Genomic DNA, 27,625 nt, shown 5'->3' on the forward strand with positions numbered 1-27,625 from the left:
TCGATGCCAGTTTGTTTGGATTGTTGATTGGATGAATAGATTAAATATTGGATGAATGGAATAAAATAGATGGACAAAAGGAATAAGTGGACGGATGGAATGAATGGATTTATGGATGAATGGATGGATAAATGGAATGAATAGAGTTATGGGATGGATGGATGGATTAAATTAATAGATGGAAGTTTGGTTGGATTGCTGATTGGATGAATAGATTAAATATTGGATGGATGGAATGAATAGATTGATGGATGGGTGGATGGACTGAATAAGTAGATGGATTGGATGGATGGAATGAATAGATTGATGGATGGCTGGATGGATAAATGGAATGAGTGGATAAATGGGATGGATGGATATATGGAATGAATGAAGTTATGGGATGGATGGATAAATGGAATGAATGAAGGTATGGGATGGATGGATTAAATGAATAGATAGATTGTTGGATGGTTTGAATTTGGTTGGATTGCTGGCTAGATGAATAGATTCATAAACTGGCTGGATGGATGAAATAAATGAAGAGATAGATGGATTTATGGAGTGGATGGATGTAAATTTGGTTGGATTGCTGGCTGGATGAATATAAATGATGGATGGATAGCCAGATATATATATATATATATATATATATATATATATATATATATATATATATATATATATATATATATATATATATATCGGAACGAATAGATTAATATCAGATGGAAGGATGTAAGTTGGTTGGATCTTTGATTGGAAGAATTGATTAATCACATGGATGGATGGAGAGATAAATGGAGGGATCAACTGATGGATGTAGATGTTTAAGTTTGGTCACTTCCTCAGGGTCACCATGCATCTCTATGTTATCATTTGGATTATTTGAGAAACATGGAGTACATTTTTTCCGAAACGTCCCTTTGCTAATACTTTCATTGAGTATTTTCTTTTTTCCTTTCTTTCTGTATAAGAAAAAAGTTTTGCATTAAACAGCATTTTTTTTTTTTCATTATTATTTATCTCTTTGGTGTTGGAGCTGCACTCAGACCTGTGTGAGAACTGGAACAGCATGAGATCCACTAACACCTTGTGATTGTTCAATCATTAACGTTTTCATTGCAGTCAGAAGTGTCGCTCATGCATGATGGTGCAAATCTCCACCGTGTGAGGAGGAGATAGCCGGGCTTCAGCTTAGTGATTGATTATGAATTTAGCTGAGCACAAAAGTTAAGAACATTTTATTTTAGTAAACATTTCATTACACAGGTGGACCTGAGAAATTTAGGTTCTACAGGAGTGAGGAAACAGTGTGCTCATTGTAGACATGTCATTACACACATACACACTGCATTACATACTTTTACCCATGTAGTGTATACTGTATAACAAAGTTCTGGGGTCAAATTCACAGTTAATTTTAAATCATTATAAAATAAAAACAATATAAACGTTATTAAAAGCATCTCCTTATTACACATCTTTGTAATACAACCCCAATTCCAAAAAAGTTGGGACACTATGGAAGGTATAAAGACAAAGGATTTGATGTTTTATCTAATCAACTACATAGTTTTTTGAAGGTAAACGTTTATTTTGAATTTGATGCATGCAACACGTTCCAAAAAAGTTGGGACAGAGGCCATTTAGGACTAATAGTGAGGTCGAGGCTCACTGATCTGCCAACAGATGCGTCAGCAAATAATCTAACACTTTGAGAACAACATTCCCCAAAGACAAATAAGTAGGATTTTGGCCATTTCACTTTCTACAGTGCACAATATAATTAAAAGATTCAAGGAATCCAGTAAAATCTCAGTGTGTAAAGGGCGAGGCCGAAAACCACTTCTGAATGCACGTGATATCCGATCCCTCAGATGTCACTGTCTTAAAAACCGTCATGAGTGTGTAGTGGATATCCTGACATGGGCTCGGGAATACTTTGGTAAACCTGTCAGTCAACACCATTCGCCGCTGTATCCACAGGTGCAAGTTAAGACTTTACTATGCAAAGCAGAAGCCGTAAATCAACACTGTCCAGAAGCTCCTCCCACTTCTCTGGGCTCGGTCTCATCTGATATGGACAGCAGCACAGTGGAATTGTGTTTTGTGGTTCGGTGAGTCAACATTTCAAATAGTTTTTGGACAAAACAGCCGTCGTGTTCTCCGGGCCAAAGAGGAAAAGGACCATCCAATCAGCGTCAGGTCCAAAAGCCAGCGTCTGTCATGGTATGTGGGTGTGTCAGTGCCCATGGCATGGGTAACTCGCACATCTGTGAGGGCAGCATTAATGCAAAAAGATATGTTCACCTTTTGGAGCAACATATGCTGATTACAAGCGCATGGTTGCGTAAGCAGATAGTGCGGGTGCTAGCATGGCCTGCCTGCAGTCCTGACCTGTCTCCAATTGAGAAAATAAGGCAACGAAGGCCCCATACAGTTGCCCAGCTGAAGAAATGCATAATGGATGAATGGAGGAAAATTCCTCTTCCTAAACTTAACCAACTGGTGTCTTCACTCGGTGTCCAAATGCTTAATAAGTGTTATTAAAAGAAAAGGCGATGTTACACAGTGATAAACAGTCGACTGTCCCAACTTTTTTGGAGTGTGTTGCAGTAATCAGACTTGAAATGAGTGTATATTTTCAAAAATAAATGAAATTCACAAATTAAAACATCAAATAATGTGTTAATAATGTGTTTTAAATAAAGTCCAGGGTGAACTAAATTTTCAAATGACTTTTTTGTTTGTTTGTTTGTATGTTTGTTTGTTTGTTTGTTTTTTGGGCATTTTGCATTCTGTTAAATATGAAGCTCAGAAATGTTGTAATGTAATATAATTATAATTACATAATAATAATAATAATAATAATAATAATAACAACAACAACAAGAATTCTGGTCTTAATTACATTACAATACGTTTCAGATATTTATATTTACGCTTAAGAAATTTCACTTTATCAATAATAGTTTGCTAATGTCTCCGCCTTCTTTCTCACGTGCTGTTACGTCACCTTCACAACAACGAAACAACATATTGTTTCTTATACATTTATTTATTATCTAGGTATTTAATAAACGCGTACAAAAGTACACGTTATTAAACATTTTGATGTCAATTCGAAAAGATTAATTAATTAACAATAAAATATCATCGACAACGACGTCGACGATAACAACAACTACTCACGTGCAGGCTACGCCACCTAATTCTAACCGGCTCCCTACACGAGCACTACGTAGGGTGCGAAACAACAGTTATTTAGCGGAACCAATTGCACTAGATGCATACCGCGATGTTCTATTTGGAATGTGAGCACAACCTCCTGAGGGAAAACACTCGCCAAGAAACCCGGAAGCGGCGACGTTTCATAGACAGTTTGTTCTAATTAAACGACAAACTGTGCGTTTAGGAGAACGTATAATATGCTAAAGTGGATTTTAATATCGTTTATGATCGAAAATAAGTTATAAGTATTTAAAAGATGTTGTGTTTACGCCCCTCCCACTCACATTATGGGCGAGTCAGCTGACTTTTCCCAGTGTGTGACTTAAACAGAAACCGGGCGGAGAGAGGATGCGTTTCGTTTCTCAAAGCAGGAGCACCGGAGCGGGATTTGTTGGTTTTTAAACGTTATTTTAGCTCACAACCTCTGCGCAGGGGAGTGAAGAGGATGGTAAAGAGGATAGAAAGTGAAAAGCCCTGCGTTAGTTGATTAATTCGCGCTGTGTGAGGTGCTGCAGCCGGTGCTGTCGGTCATGGCTGAGTCGTTCACCCTGCTGAGGCGGCTGAGTTATGCAGTCGGACATTTCCTAAACGATCTGTGCGCCTCTATGTGGTTCACTTACCTCCTGGTTTATTATCACTCTGTCCTGGGCTTTCAGAACTCTTATGCAGGTGTGTTATTGTTAGTCGGACAGGTAGCGGATGGAGTGTGCACCCCTCTGATCGGATATGAATCGGACAGAACCTCAGGATGCTGCAATTACGGCAAGAGGAAAACGTGGCATTTAATAGGTAAGGATTTGGCATATATTTTTAGTCTTCAGGAAGATAAGCTTAAAGTGCTTTCCTGCACGTGACACGTTAACGTGGACGCGATTAAATACGAAAGGTGCGTGTCCTCTGTGATGGGAATTCCGGCTCTTTTACAGTGAGTCAGAGGATTCGGCTCAGCTCAACAATATGAGCCGATTCTTTTGACTCCAGTCGGTGCAGCTCACCAATGAGGGCTGTTTTTTTCGACTCCCAGTAAGAGTCGACTCTTTCGACATATAGTCTGCTCAGCTTACCAGTAAGAGCCGACTCTTTAGGCTCCCAGTGAGAGCCGACTCTTTAGGCTCCCAAGAAGAGCCGACTCTTTAGGCTCCCTGTGAGAGCCGACTCTTTAGGCTCCCAGTGAGAGCCGACTCTTTAGGCTCCCAGTGAGAGCCGACTCTTTAGGCTCCCAGGGAGAGCCGACTCTTTAGGCTCCCAGTGAGAGCCGACTCTTTAGGCTCCCTGTGAAAGCCGACTCTTTAGGCTCCCAATAAGAGCCGACTCTTTCGACATAGCTTACCAGTAAGCTATGGTAATAGTAATAATATGGTAGTATTAGTAGTATGGTAGTAATAATATGGTAATTACCAGTAAGCTATGGCTTCTCAGCTTACCAGTAAGAACCGACTCTTTAGGCTCCCAATAAGATTCGACTATTTCGACATACAGTCTGCTCAGCTTACCAGTAAGAGCCGACTCTTTAGGCTCCCATTGAGAGCCGACTCTTTAGGCTCCCTGTGAGAGCCAACTCTTTAGGCTCCCAATAAGAGCCGACTCTTTCGACATAGTCTGCTCAGCTTACGAGTAGGGCCGACTCTTTAGGCTCCCAGTGAGAGCCGACTCTTTAGGCTTCCAGTGAGAGCCGACTCTTTAGGCTCCCAGTGAGAGCCGACTCTTTAGGCTCCCAGTGAGAGCCGACTCTTTAGGCTCCTAGTGAGAGCCGACTCTTTAGGCTCCCTGTGAGAGCCGACTCTTTCGACATAGTCTGCTCAGCTTACCAGTAAGAACCGACTCTTTAGGCTCCCAATAAGAGCCGACTCTTTCGACATACAGTCTGCTCAGCTTACCAGTAAGAGCCGACTCTTTAGGCTCCCAGTGAGAGCCGACTCTTTAGGCTCCCTGTGAGAGCCGACTCTTTAGGCTCCCAGTGAGAGCCGACTCTTTAGGCTCCCAGTGAGAGCCGACTCTTTAGGCACCCAGTGAGAGCTGACTTTTTTGGGCTCCCAGTGAGACCCGACTCTTTAGGCTCCCAGTGAGAGCCGACTCTTTAGGTTCCCAGTGAGAGCTGACTCTTTAGGCTCCCAGTAAGAGCCGACTCTTTCGACATAGTCTGCTCAGTTTACCAGTAAGAACCGACTCTTTAGGCTCCCAGTGAGAGCCGACTCTTTAGGTTCCCAATAAGAGCCGACTCTTTCGACATAGTCTGCTCAGCTTACCAGTAAGAGCCGACTCTTTAGGCTCCCAGTGAGAGCCGACTCTTTAGGCTCCCAGTGAGAGCCGACTCTTTAGGCTCCTAGTGAGAGCCGACTCTTTAGGCTCCCTGTGAGAGCCGACTCTTTAGGCTCCCAATAAGAGCCGACTCTTTCGGCATAGTCTGCTCAGCTTACCAGTAAGAACCGACTCTTTAGGCTCCCAGTGAGAACCGACCCTTTAGGCTCCCAATAAGAGCCGACTCTTTCGACATACAGTCTGCTCAGCTTACCAGTAAGAGCCGACTCTTTAGGCTCCCAGTGAGAGCCGACTCTTTAGGCTCCCTGTGAGAGCCGACTCTTTAGGTTCCCAGTGAGAGCCGACTCTTTAGGCACCCAGTGAGAGCTGACTCTTTAGGCTCCCAGTGAGACCCGACTCTTTAGGCTCCCAGTGAGAGCCGACTCTTTAGGTTCCCAGTGAGAGCTGACTCTTTAGGCTCCCAGTAAGAGCCGACTCTTTTGACATAGTTTGCTCAGCTTACCAGTAAGAACCGACTCTTTAGGCTCCCAGTGAGAGCCGACTCTTTAGGTTCCCAATAAGAGCCGACTCTTTCGACATAGTCTGCTCAGCTTACCAGTAAGAGCCGACTCTTTAGGTTCCCATTGAGAGCCGACTCTTTAGACTCCCAGTGAGAGCCGACTCTTTAGGCTCCCAGTAAGACCCGATTCTTTAGGCTCCCGGTGAGAGCCGACTCTTTCAACTCTGTCTTTCACTGCTCAGTAGGCTCATATCACCATTTCACCATTTCAAATGACTCAGCTCTCCCATAAGTGTCGACTCTTTCACCATTCAAGCCGATTCTTTTGACTCCCAATGGGTGTTGCTTGCCAACAAGAGCTGACTCTTACGACACAATCAGCTCAGCCGACCAATAAGAGTTGACTCTTTCACCGTTCAATCAGTTCAGATCACCAATAAGAGCCGACTCTTCCGACTCCCAGTAAGACTCGACTCTTCCGACTCCTTGTAAGAGCGGACTCTTCCGACTCCTTGTAAGAGCGGACTCTTCCGACTCCCTGTAAGAGCGGACTCTTCCGACTACCAGTAAGAGCCGACTCTTCCTACTACCAGTCGGATCACCATTAAGATTATATTGAGGAATGACCACAAAACCCACTTGATTTGCGAATCCTTGTACTGTTTATGCATACTAGTTTATTTATTTTTTGTACTGTCAATAAGATTTCTCAATAGGCTTATTCCTTGTGCTCATAATTTAATTAAATATTACAAATATTTATGCTGTTATGGTACAATAATCCACAGCAGGGTGGTGTGATGCAGCCTGACGTGATGTTACCAACCCGGGGTTGATTATTTTCCAATAACAACACATCCCGAAGTGTTTTATTCCTCTTCTACCACAGAAATTTGCCAACGATTACAATTTTAAAAAATGTATTAATGTACGGCATGTCAAACTTTTTATCTGTTTATAGTTATATTTAATGTTCTGCAGCGTACATGAAACAATTTGGTTCCTGTTCTCACTTATGTTATAGTAGCAAGGAGTACATTAATGTAAACCTGTGATGTCAGCGCTGCTGTTATAGAAAATTAATCAGAACCTTCTGACCAATCAGAATCCTAAATGTGGCTGATCTTTTTTTTTCTCTCTCTGTCTTGCAGGGACGGTCAGCGTGGTGATCTCTTTCCCCTTCATCTTTAATCAGTGTATGGGCTGTAGTGAATACACTCCACAGTGGGCCAGTCTCATCTACTTCATCCCCTTCATCATCATCTTCCAGTTTGGTTGGGCCGCGACCCAAATCTCCCACCTGTCCCTCATTCCCGAGCTGGTGAAGTCCGAGTCGGCCAAGGTGGAGCTGACGGCGTACAGGTACGGTATGCAGAACTTTTTAACAGCTCAAACTCGTGATACCGGATCGTTCACGTCTACATCCTTGCATACAGTACACACCTTTAACAGGAACACGGTGTTGACACGTGGTGAGCTCGTTGTTGAACTGAAACTCCGGCTCACGCACTGTGTCTGGATTTGGTGCCACACACAGAAACGAAAGGAAGAAAGAAAAGGTTTTTTTCTAACAGCACACTTGTGTATGTTGGAGGGTACAGTCACATCTCTGCAGCTCTGTGGTTTGTTTTTCATTATGTACTTCCTGTTTTCACTGTTTTTGCACGCTCGCAGGTTCTCATTAGATTTCAGGTCAATGAGTAGAATTACACTGCTGGACTTTGTACTGAACCTCAAGCACAACAGAAAAAAATCAAACACCATTCAATACTGATTTACTCCAAACAACCAGCAGTGTGATCTGTCTGTCTCTTTACCTGTCTGTCTGCATGTCTCTCTCTCTCTGTCTATGTGCAGTCATCACTATCTCTGTCTGTTTTTCTATCTTTCTCTGTCTATCTGTCTGTTTGTCTCTTTCTTTAGTTGTCTGTCTGTCTGTCTCTTTATCTATCTGTCAAAATCTCTCTCTGTCTCTCTCTCTCTCTCTCTCTGTCTGTCTATGTGCAGTTGTTACTATCTCTCTGTTTTTCTGTCTTTATGTCTCTTACTGTTTAGTTGTCTGTCTATCTCTCTGTGTCTTTCTGTCTGTTTATCTATGTCTGTCTGTCTCTTATCTGTCTGTTTGTTTCTCTTTCTTTGTCTACCTGTCTGTTTCTCTCATTAGCTGTCTCTTTCTCTTTAGTTGTCTCCGTCAGTTTGTCTTTCTGTCTGTCTCTTTATCTATGTCTGTTTGTCTGCCTGTCTGTCTTTTTCTTTCTATCTCTCTGTCTGTTTTTTTGTCTCATTAGCTGTCGCTTTCTCTTTAGATGTCTGCCTGTGTTTCAGTCTCTGTCTCTCTCATTATCCCTGTCTGTCTGTCTCTCTCTCTCTGTCTCTCCCTCTCTCTCTCTCTCTCTCTCTTTGTTCATCTGTCCGTCTCTGTGTATTTGCCTGTGTGTGTATGTATAGGAATCGTGTCTGTCTGCATTTCTTCTATAGTATAGATAATCATTCTAGTTTATTGTGATTTTACGAATGTCCTTTCTCTCTCTGATCCCACAGATACGCTTTCACCGTGATCGCCAACATCACAGTGTACGGCGTGGCGTGGCTGCTGTTCCATTTCCAGTCTAATGAAGATCCGTCCATCACCGATAACCTCGGTCCCGTCGACATCCCCATCTTCAGAGTGAGTATAAAAACAAACACACACACACACACACACACACACACTCACGACTCGGCACAGCAGAGACGCGATGTACAGTTTCGCGGTTTGTTTTTTCTGTTCACTTTTTAAAGGTGACACTTTTACTTCTGTTTTTTTTTTTCCTTTATTTCTCACATGTGCAGTATTTCAGTATCTCCCTTAAAGTTATTATTTATTTATTTATTTGTTATTGCACACGATGTGATTCCGTGGTCTTCATACACATCCACCGTAATGTCTATTTTGCTCTACACTGCTCATCTCAATTCAAAATAATCATTTAAAACCTAGAATTTGGTCGAATAAGATTCAACAAGATGATGATAATAATAATAATAATAATAATTATAATAATAAACAATCCCAGTATGATGATGATGATGATGATGATGATAATAATAATAATAATAATAATAATAAACAAACCCAGTATGATGTTGACGCTGTGCAGCTTCACGGGTTGCAAATAATCGGCAGGAAGTTGTGCAGCAGCCATGACGTTCTCATAATATCTCTAACACCTCATATGTGGAAATCACAAGCCGGTTACTCTCCACTAGAAATGACTGTACAGAGAGAATGACCTCGGCTTTCTTTTCATATTCTACAGTTTACTGGAAATGCTTTAATAATGCTTTAAATAAATAAAATGTATACAAACTTCCTGTGTGCTTTGATTCAAAAGTTGTTTTTAGTAAATAAGTGTATGAGCATGTAACATATATTTCAAAGTTGTTGCATTTAAATGTGTGTGTGTGTGTGTGTGTGTGTTAAGAATCTGAGTCTGATCGTGTGGGCGATCGGCATGCTTTTCTCTCTGCTTTTCCACCTGGGCACGCGGGAGACGAAGGCCGGGGGTAACGAGGATGAGGAGGACGGAGGTGATGAAGGAGAAAGGAAACCTCTCCTCACCCGACTCACACCGAACTCTCCCTCTGTGTCTCTGCAGTGGCAGCACTGGCTCAAAGAGCCGTCCTTCTACCAGGTACACTCCATCAGCCAATCAGCATCCAGCATGTTCAAGCTTTATAATACCATCAACCAATCAGCATCCAGCTTTCTGCAGCAGTTACACGTTACCCCTGGAGGGGAATGATGAGTAAGGGATTTGCTCCAGCGAGCGTGTACATTTTATTACCCTGTTCTGTAATTACGACTCGTGACTGATCCGCGAGTCTGTGTGTCAGGAGGGTCATGTGACCTTCAATCTGCAGTCAGGGAGTAACTGGGTCACAGCAGGTGAATAGGAGATGATTTGCAGGTTGCACAGCTGCAGTGCTGAGAACACGAGCCAGCGAAGCATATCTCCTTCTTTACACTGCTTCCTGAACGGAAGGAAAGAAGAGAGGGGGAAGTTACAAAAAAAGAAAGAAAAGAGACGAAGAAATAAGAGAGAGAGAGAAAAAAAAGAGGAAAAAAGAAAAGGGGAAAGAAAGAAAGGAAAGTGGGAATGAAAATGAGAAAATGAAAGAAATGAGATGAAGAGATAAAAAGAGAAAGAAAGAAAAAGAAAATTGGTGAGGATATAAATGAAAGAGAAGGAAAAGGAGAAAGAAAAGGGAAAGAACGAAAAGAGACGAGGGAAAGAAAGAAGGAGAAAGATAAATGGAACAAGAGATGAGGAGAAGAAAGAAAGAGACAAGGAAATACAAGAAAGAAAAAGAAGGAAAAGGAGAGAAAGAGATGAGGAGAAAGAAAGAAAGAAACAAACAAACAGAAAAGAGATGAGGAAATAAAAGAAAGAGAGAAAGAAAAGAGACAAGCAAATGAAACAGAAAGAAAGAAAGAAAAGAGATGAGGAAATAAGAGAGAAAAGGAAAGATTGAAAGAACGAAAGAAACAAGGAAGTGAACTGATAAAAGGAAAAGAGGAGGAAATTGATAGTAAAGGAACGGCAGAAAAAGAGAAAAGGAAAGAGAGGAGAAAAAGAAGGAATATAGAAAGAAATAAAGGAGTACACAAAGAAAGAGATAAATAAATGCAGAAAGAAAGAAATCTGAATAAATAACTGAAGAATGGATAAAGAGTAAATCTACCCGGTTTGGGGTTTTACTTTTCAGTGTGTTTACTACACTGTTGTTACTGTGGTGAACATGTGGTGAACGTGTGGGGCGAACGTGTGGGGCGAACATGTGTGGAGAACGTGTGGAGAATGTGTGGCGAACGTGTGGAGAATGTGTGGCGAACATGTGGCGAACGTGTGGAGACCATGGGGTTGTATTTCACTGACGTTTTTGTTTTTTTCAGGTTGCAGTTCTTTATATGTGCACGAGGCTGATAGTGAACCTGTCACAAACCTACATATCCATGTACCTCATTAACACACTGCTACTGCCAAAGGTAACACACACACACACACACACACACACACACAGACCTGTATTGTATCTGTAGTTTAATTTTATTGTGCGTGTGTGTATCTCTTTCCTCTCTCTGATCGCAGAAGTACATCGCTACAATCCCCTTGGTGATGTACGTGAGCGGATTCGTCTCCTCCTTTATCATGAAGCCCTTCAACAAGCTGATCGGGAAGAGTGTGAGTTTACAGGTTTCACTCCCAATCCAACGTGAAAACGGATCCATGCTTAACGTTCAAACGTGTATATAGAAAATATTTGTGTGTGTGTGTGTGTAGATGGTCTACTTTGTGGGTCTGGTCCTGATCATGATCTTCTCTTACTGGGTTCTGCTGGACACTCATATGGGAGACGGTGTGTATGGAGCTGCAGTGCTGCTGGGGACGGGGTCAGCCACCATCCTCGTCATGTCTCTGTCCATGACCGCCGATCTCATCGCCGATCAAACCGTACGTACCGCTCCGCTCCGTCACCTGTACACACGCTCATCTACATTCACGTGTATGTTCTAGATCATACAGCCCTGCAGCTTTACCTTTCCTGTAATCCACAGCTTCACATCCCTCGTCCTGGAGAAACCCCTATCCTTCACATTTTAGTGTTTTTCTCTGTTCGGACACGCCCACTTCCACCCTATTAATGAGCCGATTCGTTGAGTCAGGCGTGTAGTAGAGAAAACCTTAAACAGTGCAGGACAGGGGGTTCTCCAGGACCAGGGTTGGGAACCTGTGCTATAATCTATTTAAATTAATAAATTGTTTAACGTGTTTTATTTTTTTTTAAGTTAATGCTGAAAGGGCTACAGATATCCTAGGAACATCTCCAGTACTTTTACGTTTATCTTTGCACGTGCGTCTTTATTTCCTTCTGTAATCCTCACTGCAGCAAAGTGGAGCGTTCGTTTACGGCGCGATGAGCTTCACTGACAAAGTCGCAAACGGAGTGGGAGTTATAATCATCCAGGGTCTGCACCCATGCCAGTAAGTCAACTACATAAACACCTAATAGCCATAACTATAATATTAAATTCAAGACGTTTCGACGTTAAGTGTAAAGTAAAAGTGACTTTGAGTGTGTTTTAAAAGGGGACGTCAGTGACATTTTTGTAAAAATGAAAACGTAATATGAATTCATTCCATAGCTTTGTACTAGACATTAGATTGTTGTCGTTATTGAACAATAATAATAATAATAATAATATAAAAATGCATATTAAATGGCATTAACGACAATTCACTGCGCTGTAATGATACTGAGTATCAAATCATTGTCTAAAATAATCATATAATTATTAATGTAGAATTTTAGCCACTTGGATAATAAAGTAGAATAATAAGAAAAGGTAGAATGACAGTAAGGTCCCTACGCACCTTCAGTGCTTGGCCCCCTAATAATTACACTGTACGATTTATACACAACCAGGTATATTAAAATCTCTGTAATTCACTGTTGCTCAGCTTTTTTATTCAGTATTTCTCGAACAAGTTCAGTATTTAGTCTTTTTTAAAAAAAAATTTTATTTTACTGACGTACTGCTGTATTACACTGTATTCATGTCTTTGACACACATATTTATAAACGTAAACAAATGTACATTATATTTTATATTATGATCGGGATTGTAATAGAGAAAATGTGTCTCGTATATACAGTGTGTGTGTGTGTGTGTGTGTGTGTGTGTGTGTTTTGTTTCTCCGCAGTACTCAGGCGTGTTGTCCTGCGTGTGTGTGGTATTATCACTACGTGATGGTGATCGTTACGGGCGGAGTCGCCGTCGTAGCAGCACTCAGTCTCTGCTCCATTCTCATCTGGCCAATCAGGATCAGCCGTCGTAAGTCCACCTTTATCCCCTTCGTCTCTCTTTTTCACCGTGACCGTCGTTCCAAGCAAACTGATGTCGGTGTTAGTTCCTCTACTTAGTATTAGAAATCTTTCACTCTGTGTATTTGTGCATTCCTGTGAGCTTCTACACACAGGGGGGAAAAAGGTTGGCAGGTCTGATACGGTCATTTAAATATATATTTCTTAAATATACCTGTCACCCGTCTGTAATTCCTTCAGGCCTCACAGTCTGAGCCTTTGACGTGGGCAGTGGACTGATGGGTAATGCGCCGTGTGTAATGCACTGTATGTTCAGGTCATTTGGGATCACGCAGAAGTAGGGCTGTGCGATATGACACACATTTCATATCACGATACTTGAGGACATTTCTCCGATACACGATGCGCATCATGATGTATAATTATATAAATAATCAACCATCTGCAGAACAGTAGTAAAATAAACAATAAAACAAACAACGTTAAACTGAGTTTTAGGAAACGTTTCTTTAATGTCTACAAAGACAAAGAAGATGAGTTTTTTTTTTGTTTGTTTGTTTGTTCTTGTTTTTTAATTACGTCAAACCAGCAGTGTCCGTTCATATGTAATTATTAAAAACATAAAAAAAAAAATACGTCACCGTACCGACGATATCTCAGAAAAGTGAGATTTTCTCTTTTTTTCTCTCTTTTCTCTTTCTCTCTTTTCTCTCTCCTCTCTCTTTTCTCTTTCTCTCTCTTTCCCTCTTTTTTCACTCTCTTTTTTTCTCTCTTCTCTCTCTTTTCTCTTTCCTCTCTCTCTTTCTCTCTCTCTCTCTCTCTTTTCACTCTCTTTTCTCTCTCTCTCTCCTTTTCTCTCTCTTCTCTCTCTTTTCTCTTTCCTCTCTCTCTTTCTCTCTCTCTGTCTCTCTCTTTTCACTCTCTCTTTCTCTCTCCCTCTCTTTTCACTCTCTTTTCTCTCTCTCTCCTTTTCTTTCTCTTTCCTCTCTCTCTTTCTCTCTCTCTGTCTATCTCTTTTCACTCTCTTTTCTCTCTCTCTCTCCTCTCTCTCTCTCATTTTCTCTCCCTTCTCTCTCTTTTCTCTCCCTCTCTTCTTCTCTTTTTTCTCTCTTTTCTCTCTCTCTTTGTTTTCTCTCTCTTCTCTTCTCTCTCTCTCTCTCTCTCTCTCTCTCTCTCTCTCAGAAAAGTGTATCGTGTAATCGTTTATCAGGATAACTATATTATATCGATTTATCGCCCAGCCCTACGCAGAAGTCTTCCAGGAAGTTACGTGACGTAAATCGTTTGTGGTTTAGTGTGGTGAGCGTGTCGATGATGGACGATGTCAGACGCGAGCGTGTCGATACGTATCCGTGAATCCTCCTCAGTCTAATACAAAAAGCTGTCTGAAATATTGTTTTTTTTAAAAAAACTTAATTTTAAACATGGTCTAATGTACTTTCCTAGCCATACAGACTGAATAATGATGATGATGATAATAATAATAATCATTGAGATTGTTACAGTAGGATTCAGCACAGAGTTTCAGGAATACATTATGGAGGCGTAACGCAGATATACGAGGTGGATGTTGTGTATTACAGTGTCGGTGGAGCAGCAGGTAAACGGCTCTGCTAACCGTCTCCCCGATGGTGAGAGTTTTATTCACGTTCTTACTCAACACCGCTTTCACTTCACCAGCCTCATCCTGAAATCCCACGCCTTTTAATGAAACGCAATCAGAAATCATACAGCACTGTGCACAATTCCTATCTACACAAACGTTACTGATGATGATGATGATGATGATGATGATGATCTCACTGCAGTGTTGAATTTAACATCTAATTATCTTCACAGACCTAACGTACACATATACATCCATAATCAGGATATCGGGTCGAACTGGAAACAGAAGCGCTCCGTGTCTCGCTATTACAGGAAAATAATTGTACTGTTACCCCGAGGTAGATCATTATCCTCTAACTGCACGTCCTGAAGTGTCTCGTCGTGCTTTTTATCCCTTTATAGTTACATTTAAAACAAGTTCGTTCCTGATATCACTTATAGTTATAACAGCTAGAAACAACCGTTCTCTGACCAACCCTCTCTTTTCTCTCTCTTCTTTCTCTCTCTTTTTTCTCTCTCTCTCTCCTTCTCTCTTTTCTCTCTCTCTTTCTCCCTCTCTCTTTTCTCTCTCTTCTTTCTCTCTCTTTTCTCTCTCTTCTTTCTCTCTCTTTTCTCTCTCTCTCTTTCTCTTTTCTCTTTCTCTCTTTTCTCCCTCTCTCTCTCTCTCTTTTCTCTCTCTCTCTCTTTTCTCTCTCTTCTTTCTCTCTTTCTCGCTCCTCTTTTTCTCTTTCTCACTTTTCTCTTCTCTCTCTCGAACTTAATACGACCCGCACAAAAAAACCCCTCAGCTCGACATGTTACTGAGAATCCACAAAAAGCGTAAACTCGTCTGTCCTGAAGATGTCGGGAAACTTGCACCTTTAATCTATGACACTGGAGACTTCCTTCCATAAACGTTAATCCAGGATCGCACACGTTTTTAATCCCTTTTATGAGGAGCGTCTGCTGTACTAGTCCTTGTCACTATAGCGACGGATAGCGTGAATATAAGCCTGTGATTCGCGGCCGCGCTACCGTCAGAGCTGCTGTTGTAGAAGAATCGACACCTTCTGACCAATCAGAATCCACCGTTCTGAATCGGACTGTTGATTCTGCTGACTGCGGGAATCCGTCTGCATTCCTGCGAGTGTTTTTGCGTTTTCTGACTTCTCTGTGTGTGTGTGTGTGTGTGTTTCCACAGGTCTCGGGGTGATACCCGGTCTGATGTCAGATGGAGAAGATTCAGAAGGCAGCAGCGAGCCAACACTGATTAACTGAATTATTCCCAAACATGCCTGTAAATCTGCACAAACTCTATTACTGTGAGCCACCACTGACATTTATATTCATATTTATCCAGTTATTTATGGATAAATCCCGTGCGTGTGTGTGTGTGTGTGTGTGTATATGTGTTTGGACCGTTCTCATGTGTGTAGCTGAAACCCCTGTACAGTCCGTAGGTCACACTTCCGGGAATGACCGCCGGCGTGTAATCCGACTTCCTCTAATAGCGATGGCCGAGTCCAGAAGCAGGTCTAGAGGCAGGTGTGCCTCTAGTGCAGTAATTCAAAACCAAAACATACCATGTTTAAGCTTTCACGGTTTTCCATCCAGTGGAAATCGGAGGAAGAGGCGGGTCTGTGCCGTGAGGAGAGAAGAAGGATCGATGTTCTCGAACTACAAAACAACGTTAAAGTCAACACGAAATCACAATTGATCCAATTGATTAGACCTCTTCAACGAAGAATTTATGACCCTCCCTCAGCCATGACTCTGTAGCGGAGGAGTGCCGCACAGCAGTTCCGCTAACGTCCTGCAGTCTGATTTGCGGCAGGCTGCAGAGAGAGGCAGGGAAGTATCTGTCCGTTTTATCCTCAGACTAGAAATCGCGTTAACCGTAACTGGACGTAGGTTTACACGGTGATTCTTGTGAAATTGGCCTATCGTCGTCATCGTGACTAACAGCACTACCCCAACTGCTGCAGGAATGTTTATACTTTATGACACTTGTATTATTGTTTATTACAATTGTTTTTATTCAGCAGCTGGGTTTCACAAAAATCCATAGACTAGATACACTACGGTGTGTGTGTGTGTGTGTGTGTGTTACCCATAATGCTCTGTGTGAGTGTGTGTGTGAGTGAATCCATTTTGAAGGCATTCGGACACTATTCATTTACAAAGGGACCAGCGATATAAATGCATTTTATTATTATTTTTAAAAATTTTTATTATTATTATGTTTATTATATTATGATCTATAGGAAAGCGGCAGTTGTTCTGAAACATGCAGTCCGTCAGCCGCGACATGTTTGCTGTCTCATTTACTTTTTCTTTGTTTATACATTCGAAACAAATGAGATGGTGAAGATGATCTCGTTTCAGTTTTTTCACCTCAGACCTTCTTCTCGTATTTGACCCAGCCGTGTGCGCGTGCAAACAACAAAACCCTACGTCTCGCTTATCAGCCCTTGAAGTAAATGTTTTCCTGACCAAAATTCAAAAACCAAAAATTCCTGCCAGATTGATAGAAGTTTCGGTAACGTCGATTTTCTGTGTGTGTGTCTGTGCGTGTGTGTGTGTGTGTGTGTGTGTGTGTACTGTCCCTTTATTTTCGGACAGAATTGACGGCGCATCGTCACACGTCCTCCTGTCTCAGAGAAGATAATCACCTAAGAGATAAAATAATCGTATTATCATTCTTTTCAGCACGATGTAGTGATCTAACGCGTGCTGAGCAGTTTAATATCGGAGCGTACGTGGTCACGGCGCAGAACGTACACGTTAATAACGGGGAACGAAACGCACATCTTTTAATGTTTAAAGGGAAATCATGTGTACATGTTCTGTTAAAAACGTTGCACAGGGATTATTTTTATTCTGTGTTTCACAGGGAACAACAACAACAACAACAACAACAACATCATCACGTGGTGACGGACGCAGCGTTGTTCAGACAAACGTTTACCGACCGTATCGTTACACTTTCGTAAAGCTTTATAACTCTACATAACTCTTTTCCATTGCTTATAATTAGAGACGGCGCCAGACCTCATGGTCTTTTCCGATACCGATACCATCCGATATTTTTTCTTTGTTTTTTTCTTTAACTAATAAGCTTTAAACTTTATTTTTATGCACTGTAGAGGAAAAATACATATCTGAAACACATGACTTGCCAAACCCGCAGTTTTTTTCGACTTCCATTGCAAATATAAATACATACAATTGTTTTTATTCTATTTAAACTTAATCTGACAGGATGTTACAGGATCTGATCAAATTCACTTCTTATTTTCTCTGCTATGTGATCAATATCAGGATCATTATTTTTTCTTTGATCCTGCGTATCACATAAATGCCATTTCGCTGTACACTCTCTAATAATGTGCTCTGTAACATACCGTATTCATTTTTATACAGAGTTGTTTCGGGTTCTGTAACATCACTGGAAAGTGGAAACCTTTATTTACAAACTAATTACACGCGCATTTGTTTCTCGCTATCTGTCCACATTCGGACTCCTTCCTGTGAGGAACGTCACGCTTGTATAATTTGACTGTACTTTTGTGATGATCGATTTATTAGACTCGATAAGCTGCGTATAAATCCACTTTTTATGGAAAGCGCAAACGTTTCGACCGTCAGGTCTTCATCAGGCACGACACACACGTGGAATAAAAGTACCACTGTTTATAGAAGCAGGTACATCACCTTCATCAGGCTCGCACTGCAGATGTCACGTGGTTTGAATCGATTGTCACGTGTTTTGGAGTGTGGAGTTTATCTTCTATAAAGAGTGGTACTTTATTCCAGGTGTGTGTGGAGCGTGATGAAGACCTGGCGATCGAAGCGTTGTTTTGGATCTGGAAGTTCGGTGTGCGGATATCACGCTTCTTTTTTCCATGTGGTTATTTCTGTTGTCCTGCACCTGAGCGTAAATCAGGGTGCTTTTGGATGTGCACACCTTTTGTTGTTGTTGTTGTTGTATTTTAGATTCTTCAGCGAATTGTAAGGGATAATCAACACAATAATGATTCAATCAGGTCTGCTAGCAGGTCTAATCTTTAAAGGGATATTTTAAGGAAATGGATGGAAATTTTTATATATAGATATAAATAATGACACAGGTTTGATCAGGGACATGATCTGCTGTGAATCTGCCTGAGACATGTCTTATTTTTTTTCTTATTTTTTATGTACAATATTGTTTGTATGTTTTTATTAATTATTTCCTTTTTTTTTTTTATCAAATTGCATACAGTAAAAAAATATAATGTACCTTTCTGTTATTGTTGTTTTTATTGAGTGAATTAATCAGTGCTTTTGAAATAATTTCCTATATAATCATCGCATCATATGCTGAGATGGACTGCATTACCATGCAGGGTGTATTCCCACCTCACCTCACCTACATCCGTGTTCCCGGGATACACTACGGATCAACGAGACCCTGAGCAGGATAAAGTGGGTCATGGAAGATGAATAAATGGATGAATGTTTAAGGTATTCCAGTGACCTCTTAATGTACTGCAGCACAGTGTGAACAAGTGTGTGTGTGTGTGTGTGTGTGTGTGTGTGTGTGTGTGTGTGCTAGAAAAATGCTGCACTACTGTCAGAGCTGCTGTTATGGAAAAGTTCATCAGCACCTTCTGACCAATCACATGCCAGGGTTGAACAGCGCTGTGGTTTCTACAGGTTCAGTGGATTCAGTAAATCAGGTGTTTTCAGGAGGAACTCCTCGGTGTCCCAGGTGTTCAGACGTTCAGATGTTCTGAGATCATATAAATATATAAAAGTGTTTTGATTATGTTTTAGGAAAGGAGAATGTTATTTAATATATCTATTTACTGCATGGTATAACACAGAGGAAATTAAAGCTAGGAGACCAGATCAGATGTACTTTTAATATTACTACAGAGGAAGGTGGAGGAAAATTATGACTCGGGTGACGTCACTGCGAAACGCAATGAAGGACAAATTAATGCACTTTATGATTATTTTCCCTTTTATACATTTATTCCCCTGATGTTTTACAACCTCGTGAAATATATATATTTTTTTATTATTATTATTTTTGCACAAATGCAGAATTTGAAACGTGATCCATGGTTTTCCAGAGTTTGTAGACATCTGGGAAGTTTGGGGAAACGTGCATTCTGTCAGTAGGAGGAGGAGGAGGCAGGTTTGATCACGTGATGTAGGAGCCGTTAATTGGCGAGCCAATCACATGCCTCTGCTTAATTGACGTGATTGAGTTGTCACAGTGCAGCTGCCTGACAGTTCAGAGCAAAACTATCTGAATGACTTCAGCTTACAAACATAAAAATGGAGTTTAAAAGTTTAAAGAATTTAGACTTTTGAAAAATGTTGGTGTTCCTTCTGGTACAGAATCTCGTCTCAATCCTAGATTAATAACTAGAATTAGCACAGAACCTACTGACTAGCTGCAGTGTGATGATCCGGATCAGAGGATTTAAATGCCAGTACGAGCAGTATCAGATGAGTGAGTAACATTACTGGCTTTACTCTCATTTGATCATAGACATGTCCGAGTATATATAAATGTTATAAAATATATATAAATGTTTATATATTTAAGGCAGTGGACATAAAGTCCATTTTTTTTATTATTATTATTATTATTGAATGTATGATGTGTATAAATATTATTTTGTACTGTACATGTTTATATAAACTTGAGGCACAATGAATATTTCATACTGCATTACATCACACTTCTACTTCCACATTTCCATTTCCTGCTGTTCTCATTTTATCCACAAGGTGGCAGGAAAAAGCAACAGGATGGATAAGAGTGTAGTTTAGTGTAGTAGGATCACTCCTACTGTCCTCTCTCTCTGTCTTTCTCTGTTTTTCTCTGTCTTTCTTTCTTTTTCTCTTTCTTTCTTTCATCCATCCATCCATCCATCCATCCGTCCATCCGTCCAGTGACTTAATAAAGGCCACATTTGGCAAAAGACACAGTGCAATAGTTTGACACAATGTAGGCAATATTTCTTCTTTATATGTTTACTTTTTATATGTTTTACTTGTTAGAAAATGTCAGGATATATTGTCAGTGTTTTGTGACATTTTTTATGATGGTCTTGTTCAGCATTTTAGTTGTACTGCATTTTTGAACCTATAATGAGCTGATGTATCTCTTTAAAAAAAAAAAAGAAAAAAAAACTTATATTAAGAGTTTTGTTGGTGTAGAAGAATAAAGCGAGTTTGTCAACAGTAAATTCTGTAAATTTGTCTCACACCTCCAGGGTTAGGGGTTCACATGTTCTCCCTGCTTCAGGGGTTTCCTCCGGGTACTCCGTTTACTCCCCCAGTTCAAAGACATGCGCTGTAGGCTGATTTGGCATCTCTAAAGTGTGTGTGTGTGTGTGTGTGTGTGTGTGTGAGTGAGCGAGCGTGTGCGTGACCCCTACGACGTCTTGACATCCCGTCCAGAATGCCTTGTTCCCAAGATCCCTGGCATAAGCTCCAGGCTCCCTGTGGCCCTGTGTCGGATAAGCAGGACAGAAAATGGATGGATGGAAATTCTTACAGTTCAATGACCAAAAAATGTAACAGGTCAAACCTGATGATATAAAGATGTGATGTTTTACAGTAATAATATCTGACTGTCATATACATTTCATTCTATTATGTAGTATCAATATCACAATTATTTTCTTCACCATATACATTTACATGCATTTAGGAATTTTTCTTGGTGTTTGGTCACAACACGATACGTTCAACACACACACCTCGGACAACACGGCGCAATTATCATCCTAATGTACACATATTGTATCATAAGAAGAAATGATAGGCTCAGATATAATATATTACAGTGGAGGTAGAAATATCAGCTGGATGCAGTTCAGGGTGCATCAAATATGTCATATATATATATATATATAAAACAGCAATGGGCTATAGTGATGACAATATTCATAAATAATATATTTAACAAATAGTACTATTTATTTATTCATTATAATATCTAGAAGCCCCATCATTAAAGAAGCACCGTATTTCTGCTGCAGTGTTATACATCATTTCATCTCGTCCTCTTTGGAAAGTATGAAGTACTGAATACTGAGATTTGTTCTCCGTTAGATTGCTACATGATCTAATGGCCTCCTGGCCTCTGTGTAATCACACTGAGCTGGAAGAGAGTCAGTAGTTTTATTTGAAACATATTCATCCTTCTTTATCCGTCTGTGTGTCGTGTAGAACATCGCTAGCGGGAGGGGGGATAAACCCCAACCCAAACACTTATTAATAACACCTTTTGTTTAAAAGCTTAAAGAATCCGAATGGAAAACACACGTCCGCCTGCGTCGTATTATAGAGCAATTACGGCTAATTGGAACAATGTTTCTGGGGAGAAAAAACAAACCAGTGTCAGCTCTTTCAGATCTGATTCAGCACAATGGACTGGTTAAAGGAGGACGGTGATGCAGTGTGCAGCTCGGACAATAGAGACAAACAGAGCTGTGTTTATGGGAAATACACTCATCGTTTCCCACGGTGCAGCAGTACAAGGTTCGTTACAGCGTAAATTTTCACACGGTGTTTCACAGTGATGTTTGTTGGTAGATGAGATCTTTTCAGCTGTACTCATGTTGTACTCGTGATGACGTCACATCCCGCGACGCGTCTCGGCCCCAGTCTGCGGAAAATGGTCGATTTTTGATTTTGGAATTGCGAGCTCTTCCGAATATTGTGACGTTTGCTTGGGTTTGTGTTCGTTTCTGCGATCGCGAAATCCTGGAGGGACCGAGTAAGTCCAAAATGCACTGTGTCTGTCAGAAAAGTTAAAGTTACAGCTTTACCTCTGAGTGTTACAAAGCGCTGGCACTGGAGACTCCTTCCATAAACGCTAAATAAACGTCTCCTTATCAGCGGTTATGTGCCTGTGTTAAATGAAACGTTTTCAAAACGAGTCGAGCTGTTTCTGTCGTGGTTAAAGGGGAAACGTAGCTTTTCAAAATCGATGACCGTCATGTATTCACGATGAGCACAAGTCGAAACTTGACACATTATGATGCACATTTATATACGTGTAGAGTATTTTCATTTCAGGTTTGTATAGTGTATAAGCAACACTGAGACGTTTTCCAGCAAAACACGCCCCTACAACACGATGCTGCCGCCACCATGCTTCACGGGATGGTGTTCTTCACATTAAAAGCCTCAAATCGCTGGGCTCAGATCATCTACACCCGCTGTCGAATAGGTCACTCCAGGATGACCCGCAAGTTTTTAATATTAGGAGAAGACTCACCAACACGGACCTTTTGCCAGAAACCATTATCCTTGAAACATGTTTTATCAGACTGTACTGGTCTTAACCCCTTGAGAAACCTTTTTTTGGCAACACTCTGGAAGAAATTTTTAACAAACTTTAGAGTCGCTTAGACATTTCTCACCATGAAAATATCCATAGAAGCTGGCATGGGCAGAAAGTTGGGCAGAAAACAGATTTATTATTATTTTTTTTATATATATAAATGTGGAGGTACTGTAGACTATTTAAAGTTAAACTATTAAACTATTTCTTTAAAGTTTGGGCTATTTAAATCCAAGAAATGACGCTGCATCTTTTGGCTTTGTTTATACTGTACTTGCCGTATATGTAGTAAACAAGCACCATTATAGAAAAACATTAGCCGTATTATTTTTACATTAACCTCTGGTGTAATCCATAACTGCACTATAGATTTCTTTACTGCCAAGGATCCAGCCTTTTTCTGGTTCGGTGTAAAGTTGTACAAAGATCAGCGTTCGACAGCAGCAGTGACGCATCGAGGCCAGATTCAAGGACAGCGAGTTCACATAAAAGATGGACCACATGTTTTTATAAAAACAATGCGGTCGGACATTCCCAAAACATATGCAGGAAAGTGCCTCTGGAGCTTCAGAACAACATTTATATGGAGTACAATGTATTCTGTGAATGGTCTCTGTTTCTCATTGTAGATAAATAGGAAACCTTTTTTTTTTTCTTTTTTTTTTTTTTTAAGAGACCCCAGCATTGGACACCAATCTTGGCGGCTTTCTGGAAATCCTAGGATTTGAACTCACAACCTTCTATTCACTTTTAAGTTCTGTACTTCCGTACCTTCATGCTGTATAATTATAGACCAAGGGTTCCCAAAGGGTCATGACCCCATTACAAAAGATTTTACTCATTATCTTATTCGTACTATTTTATTTATTGTATTTGATTTGAATGAATATTATTGCCGTAACTGCGAAGACAGAGTTGGTTATTTTGCGTGATTGATTATTATTTTGAGTTGTAACTGGGAGTCACATTCAAAGAAGCCACGAACAAGCCTTTAAGAGGGCATGTGCTGTTTGAGTCTTTTTATTTATTTATTTTTTGAACTACGAGTTCAATGAAAATGGATGAGTTTCTCTGTCCATCTGAGTTTCTGTGGGCGTGTCTCAATCAGCTCCCTAGTTCAGCAGTCAGGGCACTGATCAGAGAGGCGGCCATTTTAAAGGCCGTCTCAATTTGCAACATCCTTCCAGTGCACCGGAACGTTTGCTCCCTAAAAAAATCCCAGGGAGCATTAATGCTCGTTACATTCCCTTACTGGTAATGACGTCATGTTTTCTAAAGCTTTTCAGCTAAAAAAAAAAAAAAAAATTAAAAATGGCGGACGAACTCTTTGCCAACTTCATCTACGAGTATGAGTAGCTTGTTATTATCGTTGTTGTAGCTCTCAGATGATTACTTACGTTCGAGATTTTTAACTTTATTGACGTTCTATGTACAGTTTGAGTTGAATGACGTTTAAGTGTTTAATGACTTTATTCATTTTTTTTCAATACACTAGCTTGCCTATGATCCTTGAAGTACCGTGACAGAAACGTGTGTGATTAAGCATAGAAATTTAAATGACGTATAACGTCAGAAAGATATCGGCCCTGCGCGTTGTTGATAAATGCCGGTGGTGACGTTTTACAACGCGAGTACGTGGTCATGTCGCTGTAAATTGAGTCATCAGTGTCCCAGTGTGTGGTGAACCAGGGTCCTTACCGGTGCCCCAACTCGTGTACACCCATACACTGATTCCCCACCCAGGGAGCTGATCGAGACGCACCTTCTGACTCGGTGGAACAACAGAAGTCAAGAAAATAAACACGAAAGGGGGAAATGAAGGTAGGGATGACATGACTTGGGGCTGCAGAAATTTCAGAATTACCATCTGCGGTCATTTGTCCAGAAAGTGACGCTACTAATCTACTTAACAAATCAACTCGACTACGTACGGTATTGACCGACAAGGTGAATAATATCGACGTGTTCCAAGACTCCAGGAAATCCCGACGTAACTTGATGAGCATGTGTGAGCCGTGCTGAGTTTACGCACTCCTCAAAACACCCCATGAAATGTAACTGCATGTATACATCAGAAACCCTGGCTGATTTGAAAGGAACAGTAACAGAGCTGCGCTTTAATTCGCAGCAGGTCGAACACCAGTCTGCTCCTCGTTACAGCCGATCTGTTCCTAATGAGCACGGCGTGTAGCGAACGAGTGCCCTTATTCCGCTTCGCTTTATTAGCCTACAGAGCTGGAGGTCAGCCGATGGATTTATAATGTGTGCTGTGATAATAATAATAAAAATAATAGTAATGCTGGCTCGCACTTTTATAGTAAACCTCTGATGAAGCCCATTAGCCTGTGATTTTTTTCTTCATTAAATAATAGTTTAATGTTGTTTTGCAGCAGCCTCTGTTAGTCCGGCATTTAACAGCAGTTAGAGTTCATTTTCAAAAAGAGCTCTGTTGTTTTGCTGGCTTTTTGTTTGTTGTTGTTGTTTGTTCGGTCTCGTCCAGGGTGTTTTTCTTTCTTTTTCTGTCTTTTTATGGCATTACTCTGTCAGCTTAGTGCTGGCACTCGGTAAAATAAACATTTATCACAAACATTTGGGTCGGAATCTGTGGTTTTCTTTACCAGCTTTCCTTCTTTTTGACTCCAAAAGAGACCTTTTTGGTCTTTAGACTAAAATGGCTAGCTAGCTAAGCAATGTTCCCTGAGAAATGGCTAGTTCGCTAGCTCACACTTCAGTTGGAGCTGTTTTCTTGATCACTTTTCCTCCTAGAATTTTATTTTTTCACCCTTTCAAAATGGAAATTGCTAGTTAGCTAGCTAATAAATAAATAAATGCTGATACATCATCACTAACTAGCTTGCTAGTTCAGGTTAGGAAGGTTCAGTTTTCTTCAGTCTTTCTTAATATCTAAAAAGTTTTGGTTTTAAAACGGAGGTTGCTAGCTAGCTAGCCAACAATTTTGTCTGGCTGAACAGAGCTAGCGCTCACGTTGGAGTTGGTGGTTTTCTTCATACCTCCTCCCCCCCCCCCCCCCCCCCTTTGGTTTTAAGAGACATTTTTGGTTTTGAGACAGGTGTCGGTCGCTAGCTAACAGCTAGTGTGTTATACGTTTTTATCACGTTGGTAGGCAGAAAACTGTATATAGACCAAAAATAGTACTAATTGTAGTAATCGCCTTCTGAGATATTCCCAATATGAAGAGACGAGGGCTGGCCGATCCATCCGTTTTCTATACCGCATATCCTACTGGGTCGCGGGGAATCTGGAGCCTATCCCAGGGAGCATGGGGCACAAGGTGGGGTACACCCTGGACAGGGTGCCAATCCATCATAGGGCACAATCACATACACATTCACCCACCCATTCATACACTACGGACACTTTGGACATGCCAATCAGCCTACCATGCATGTCTTTGCACCGAGGGAGGAAACCAGAGTACCCGGAGGAAACCCCCGCAGCACGGGGAGTACATGCAAACTCCACACATACAGGGCAGTGGCAGGAATCGAACCCCCGACCCTGGAGGTGTGAGGCGAGCATGCTAACCACATACATACACTTTACTGAGTGATCGTGATAACATTTTCAGCATTTAATAAAATGCTTCTTTTTTTAAAATATTAATTACACATTTAAAATATTTATATAGAGTGGCAGCAGCTAATGTGATAATTGTTAGAAAGAGAAAAAAAATTATATATATATAAAATTTTTAAAAATTTATCATAGTTTTTTAATACGTTTCGACACACAAGTATCACTCATGTTGAATCACAGCTCGTGCTGTTCATGCTGTAACTGTTTGGCTCAGTTAGTCAAAACTAGTGGCACCTGTATTCAACATGCTGTTATCAGGACTGGATTCTGACTCACTTTTGAGCTGCTTTGGATAAAATCTGCTGCCAAATTAGTTCCTGTAAAAATTCTCTGAGAGGCCACAAGGAGGCAGTAGCACTTCTGGTTCCTATCATCATCATGGTGTGTTTTCTGTGATGGTTTTCTGTTGCTGTGTAGAAAATTACAGCAGATTATAGTACTTGGAAGTACATTAACAGACACTCACACATCTTAAAAAACAAACAAACAAACAAAAGAGTTTTATGGGGAGGCATTTAAACTTACACACACACTTCTACATGTATACATACAGTACAAATAGTCAAATGTGTGTATGATATGACACAATCAGATTCTATACTATACTACGGTATCATTTTAAAGTTTTCATTTGAATTTTCTTTAAAATTTGTACTTCAAATGTGTATAATAAATGTAGTACTTCTACTGTAAATACATTTCTATTAAATACAAACTTTTTTTTCTTCTACCTGTTTACATTTTTATCCCAGTTACAAATCTCTACCATCATGAATTAAATATGTGTTTGTTGTAATCATTTTTGTGCATTTTAACTTCATGTATTAATGACATTTTAAAATTATATATATATTTTTTAAAAAGCTACCATTTTGTATTTATAAAAAAAAGCCCATTAGTGTTACTCTCTCTTTATATGATAGATAGATAGATAGATAGATAGATGTTGCTTTTTGATCCCTGAGGGGAAATTGAGTAAAGCACGTCACCCAGCATGGATAACGTTTTAAAGAAAAAAGTATAATGGAAAAATGTTATTTTATTAAATTTCACAGAAATTAAATCCAAAGACAAGGCATGAATGTTAACTCCGACCCTGACCCTTAACCTTAAGTGTGAGACCATATCTTTTTTTTTTTTTTTTTTTTTTTTTTTTTAAATTTTCAGTTAAATGTATTTGCACAAAGTTATTATTTATTAAAGTATTATATATATATATAATATAAAATAATTTTTTTTTTCTTCAA

General features: G+C 40.3%; 1 protein-coding gene across 3 annotated transcripts; it reads left to right on the plus strand.

Moving 5' to 3' along the window:
* Nucleotides 1–2,707: 2,707 nt before the first annotated feature.
* On the plus strand, nucleotides 2,708–16,826 carry LOC128621484 (major facilitator superfamily domain-containing protein 12). Of its 3 annotated transcripts, XM_053647285.1 has the most exons (11): nucleotides 2,709–4,002; nucleotides 7,123–7,333; nucleotides 8,513–8,639; nucleotides 9,436–9,645; nucleotides 10,908–11,000; nucleotides 11,104–11,196; nucleotides 11,296–11,466; nucleotides 11,903–11,997; nucleotides 12,718–12,848; nucleotides 14,422–14,469; nucleotides 15,627–16,826. In XM_053647285.1, the coding sequence occupies exons 1-11, from the start codon at nucleotides 3,744–3,746 to the stop codon at nucleotides 15,701–15,703; spliced, it is 1,515 nt and encodes a 504-aa protein (XP_053503260.1). In that variant the 5' UTR covers nucleotides 2,709–3,743; the 3' UTR covers nucleotides 15,704–16,826. The 3 variants fall into 3 exon arrangements, with proteins under 3 accessions (XP_053503261.1, XP_053503260.1, XP_053503262.1); XM_053647286.1 differs by lacking the exon at nucleotides 15,627–16,826 and having other exon boundaries at nucleotides 2,708–4,002; nucleotides 11,107–11,196; nucleotides 14,422–15,091; XM_053647287.1 differs by lacking the exon at nucleotides 14,422–14,469 and having other exon boundaries at nucleotides 3,200–4,002.
* The last annotated feature ends 10,799 nt before the right edge of the window (nucleotides 16,827–27,625 follow it).

Source organism: Ictalurus furcatus, chromosome 17 (genome assembly GCF_023375685.1).
Source record: "Ictalurus furcatus strain D&B chromosome 17, Billie_1.0, whole genome shotgun sequence".
NCBI lineage: Eukaryota > Metazoa > Chordata > Actinopteri > Siluriformes > Ictaluridae > Ictalurus > Ictalurus furcatus.

Excerpts from the sequence above, each read along its gene's own strand:
- LOC128621484 (XM_053647285.1), top strand. The coding sequence starts at position 3,744 with ATGGCTGAGTCGTTCACCCTGCTGAGGCGGCTGAGTTATGCAGTCGGA. Across the intron at positions 4,003-7,122 it reads GAAAACGTGGCATTTAATAG|GGACGGTCAGCGTGGTGATC; the intron begins GTAAGGATTTGG and ends TCTGTCTTGCAG. Across the intron at positions 14,470-15,626 it reads TGCTAACCGTCTCCCCGATG|GTCTCGGGGTGATACCCGGT; the intron begins GTGAGAGTTTTA and ends GTGTTTCCACAG.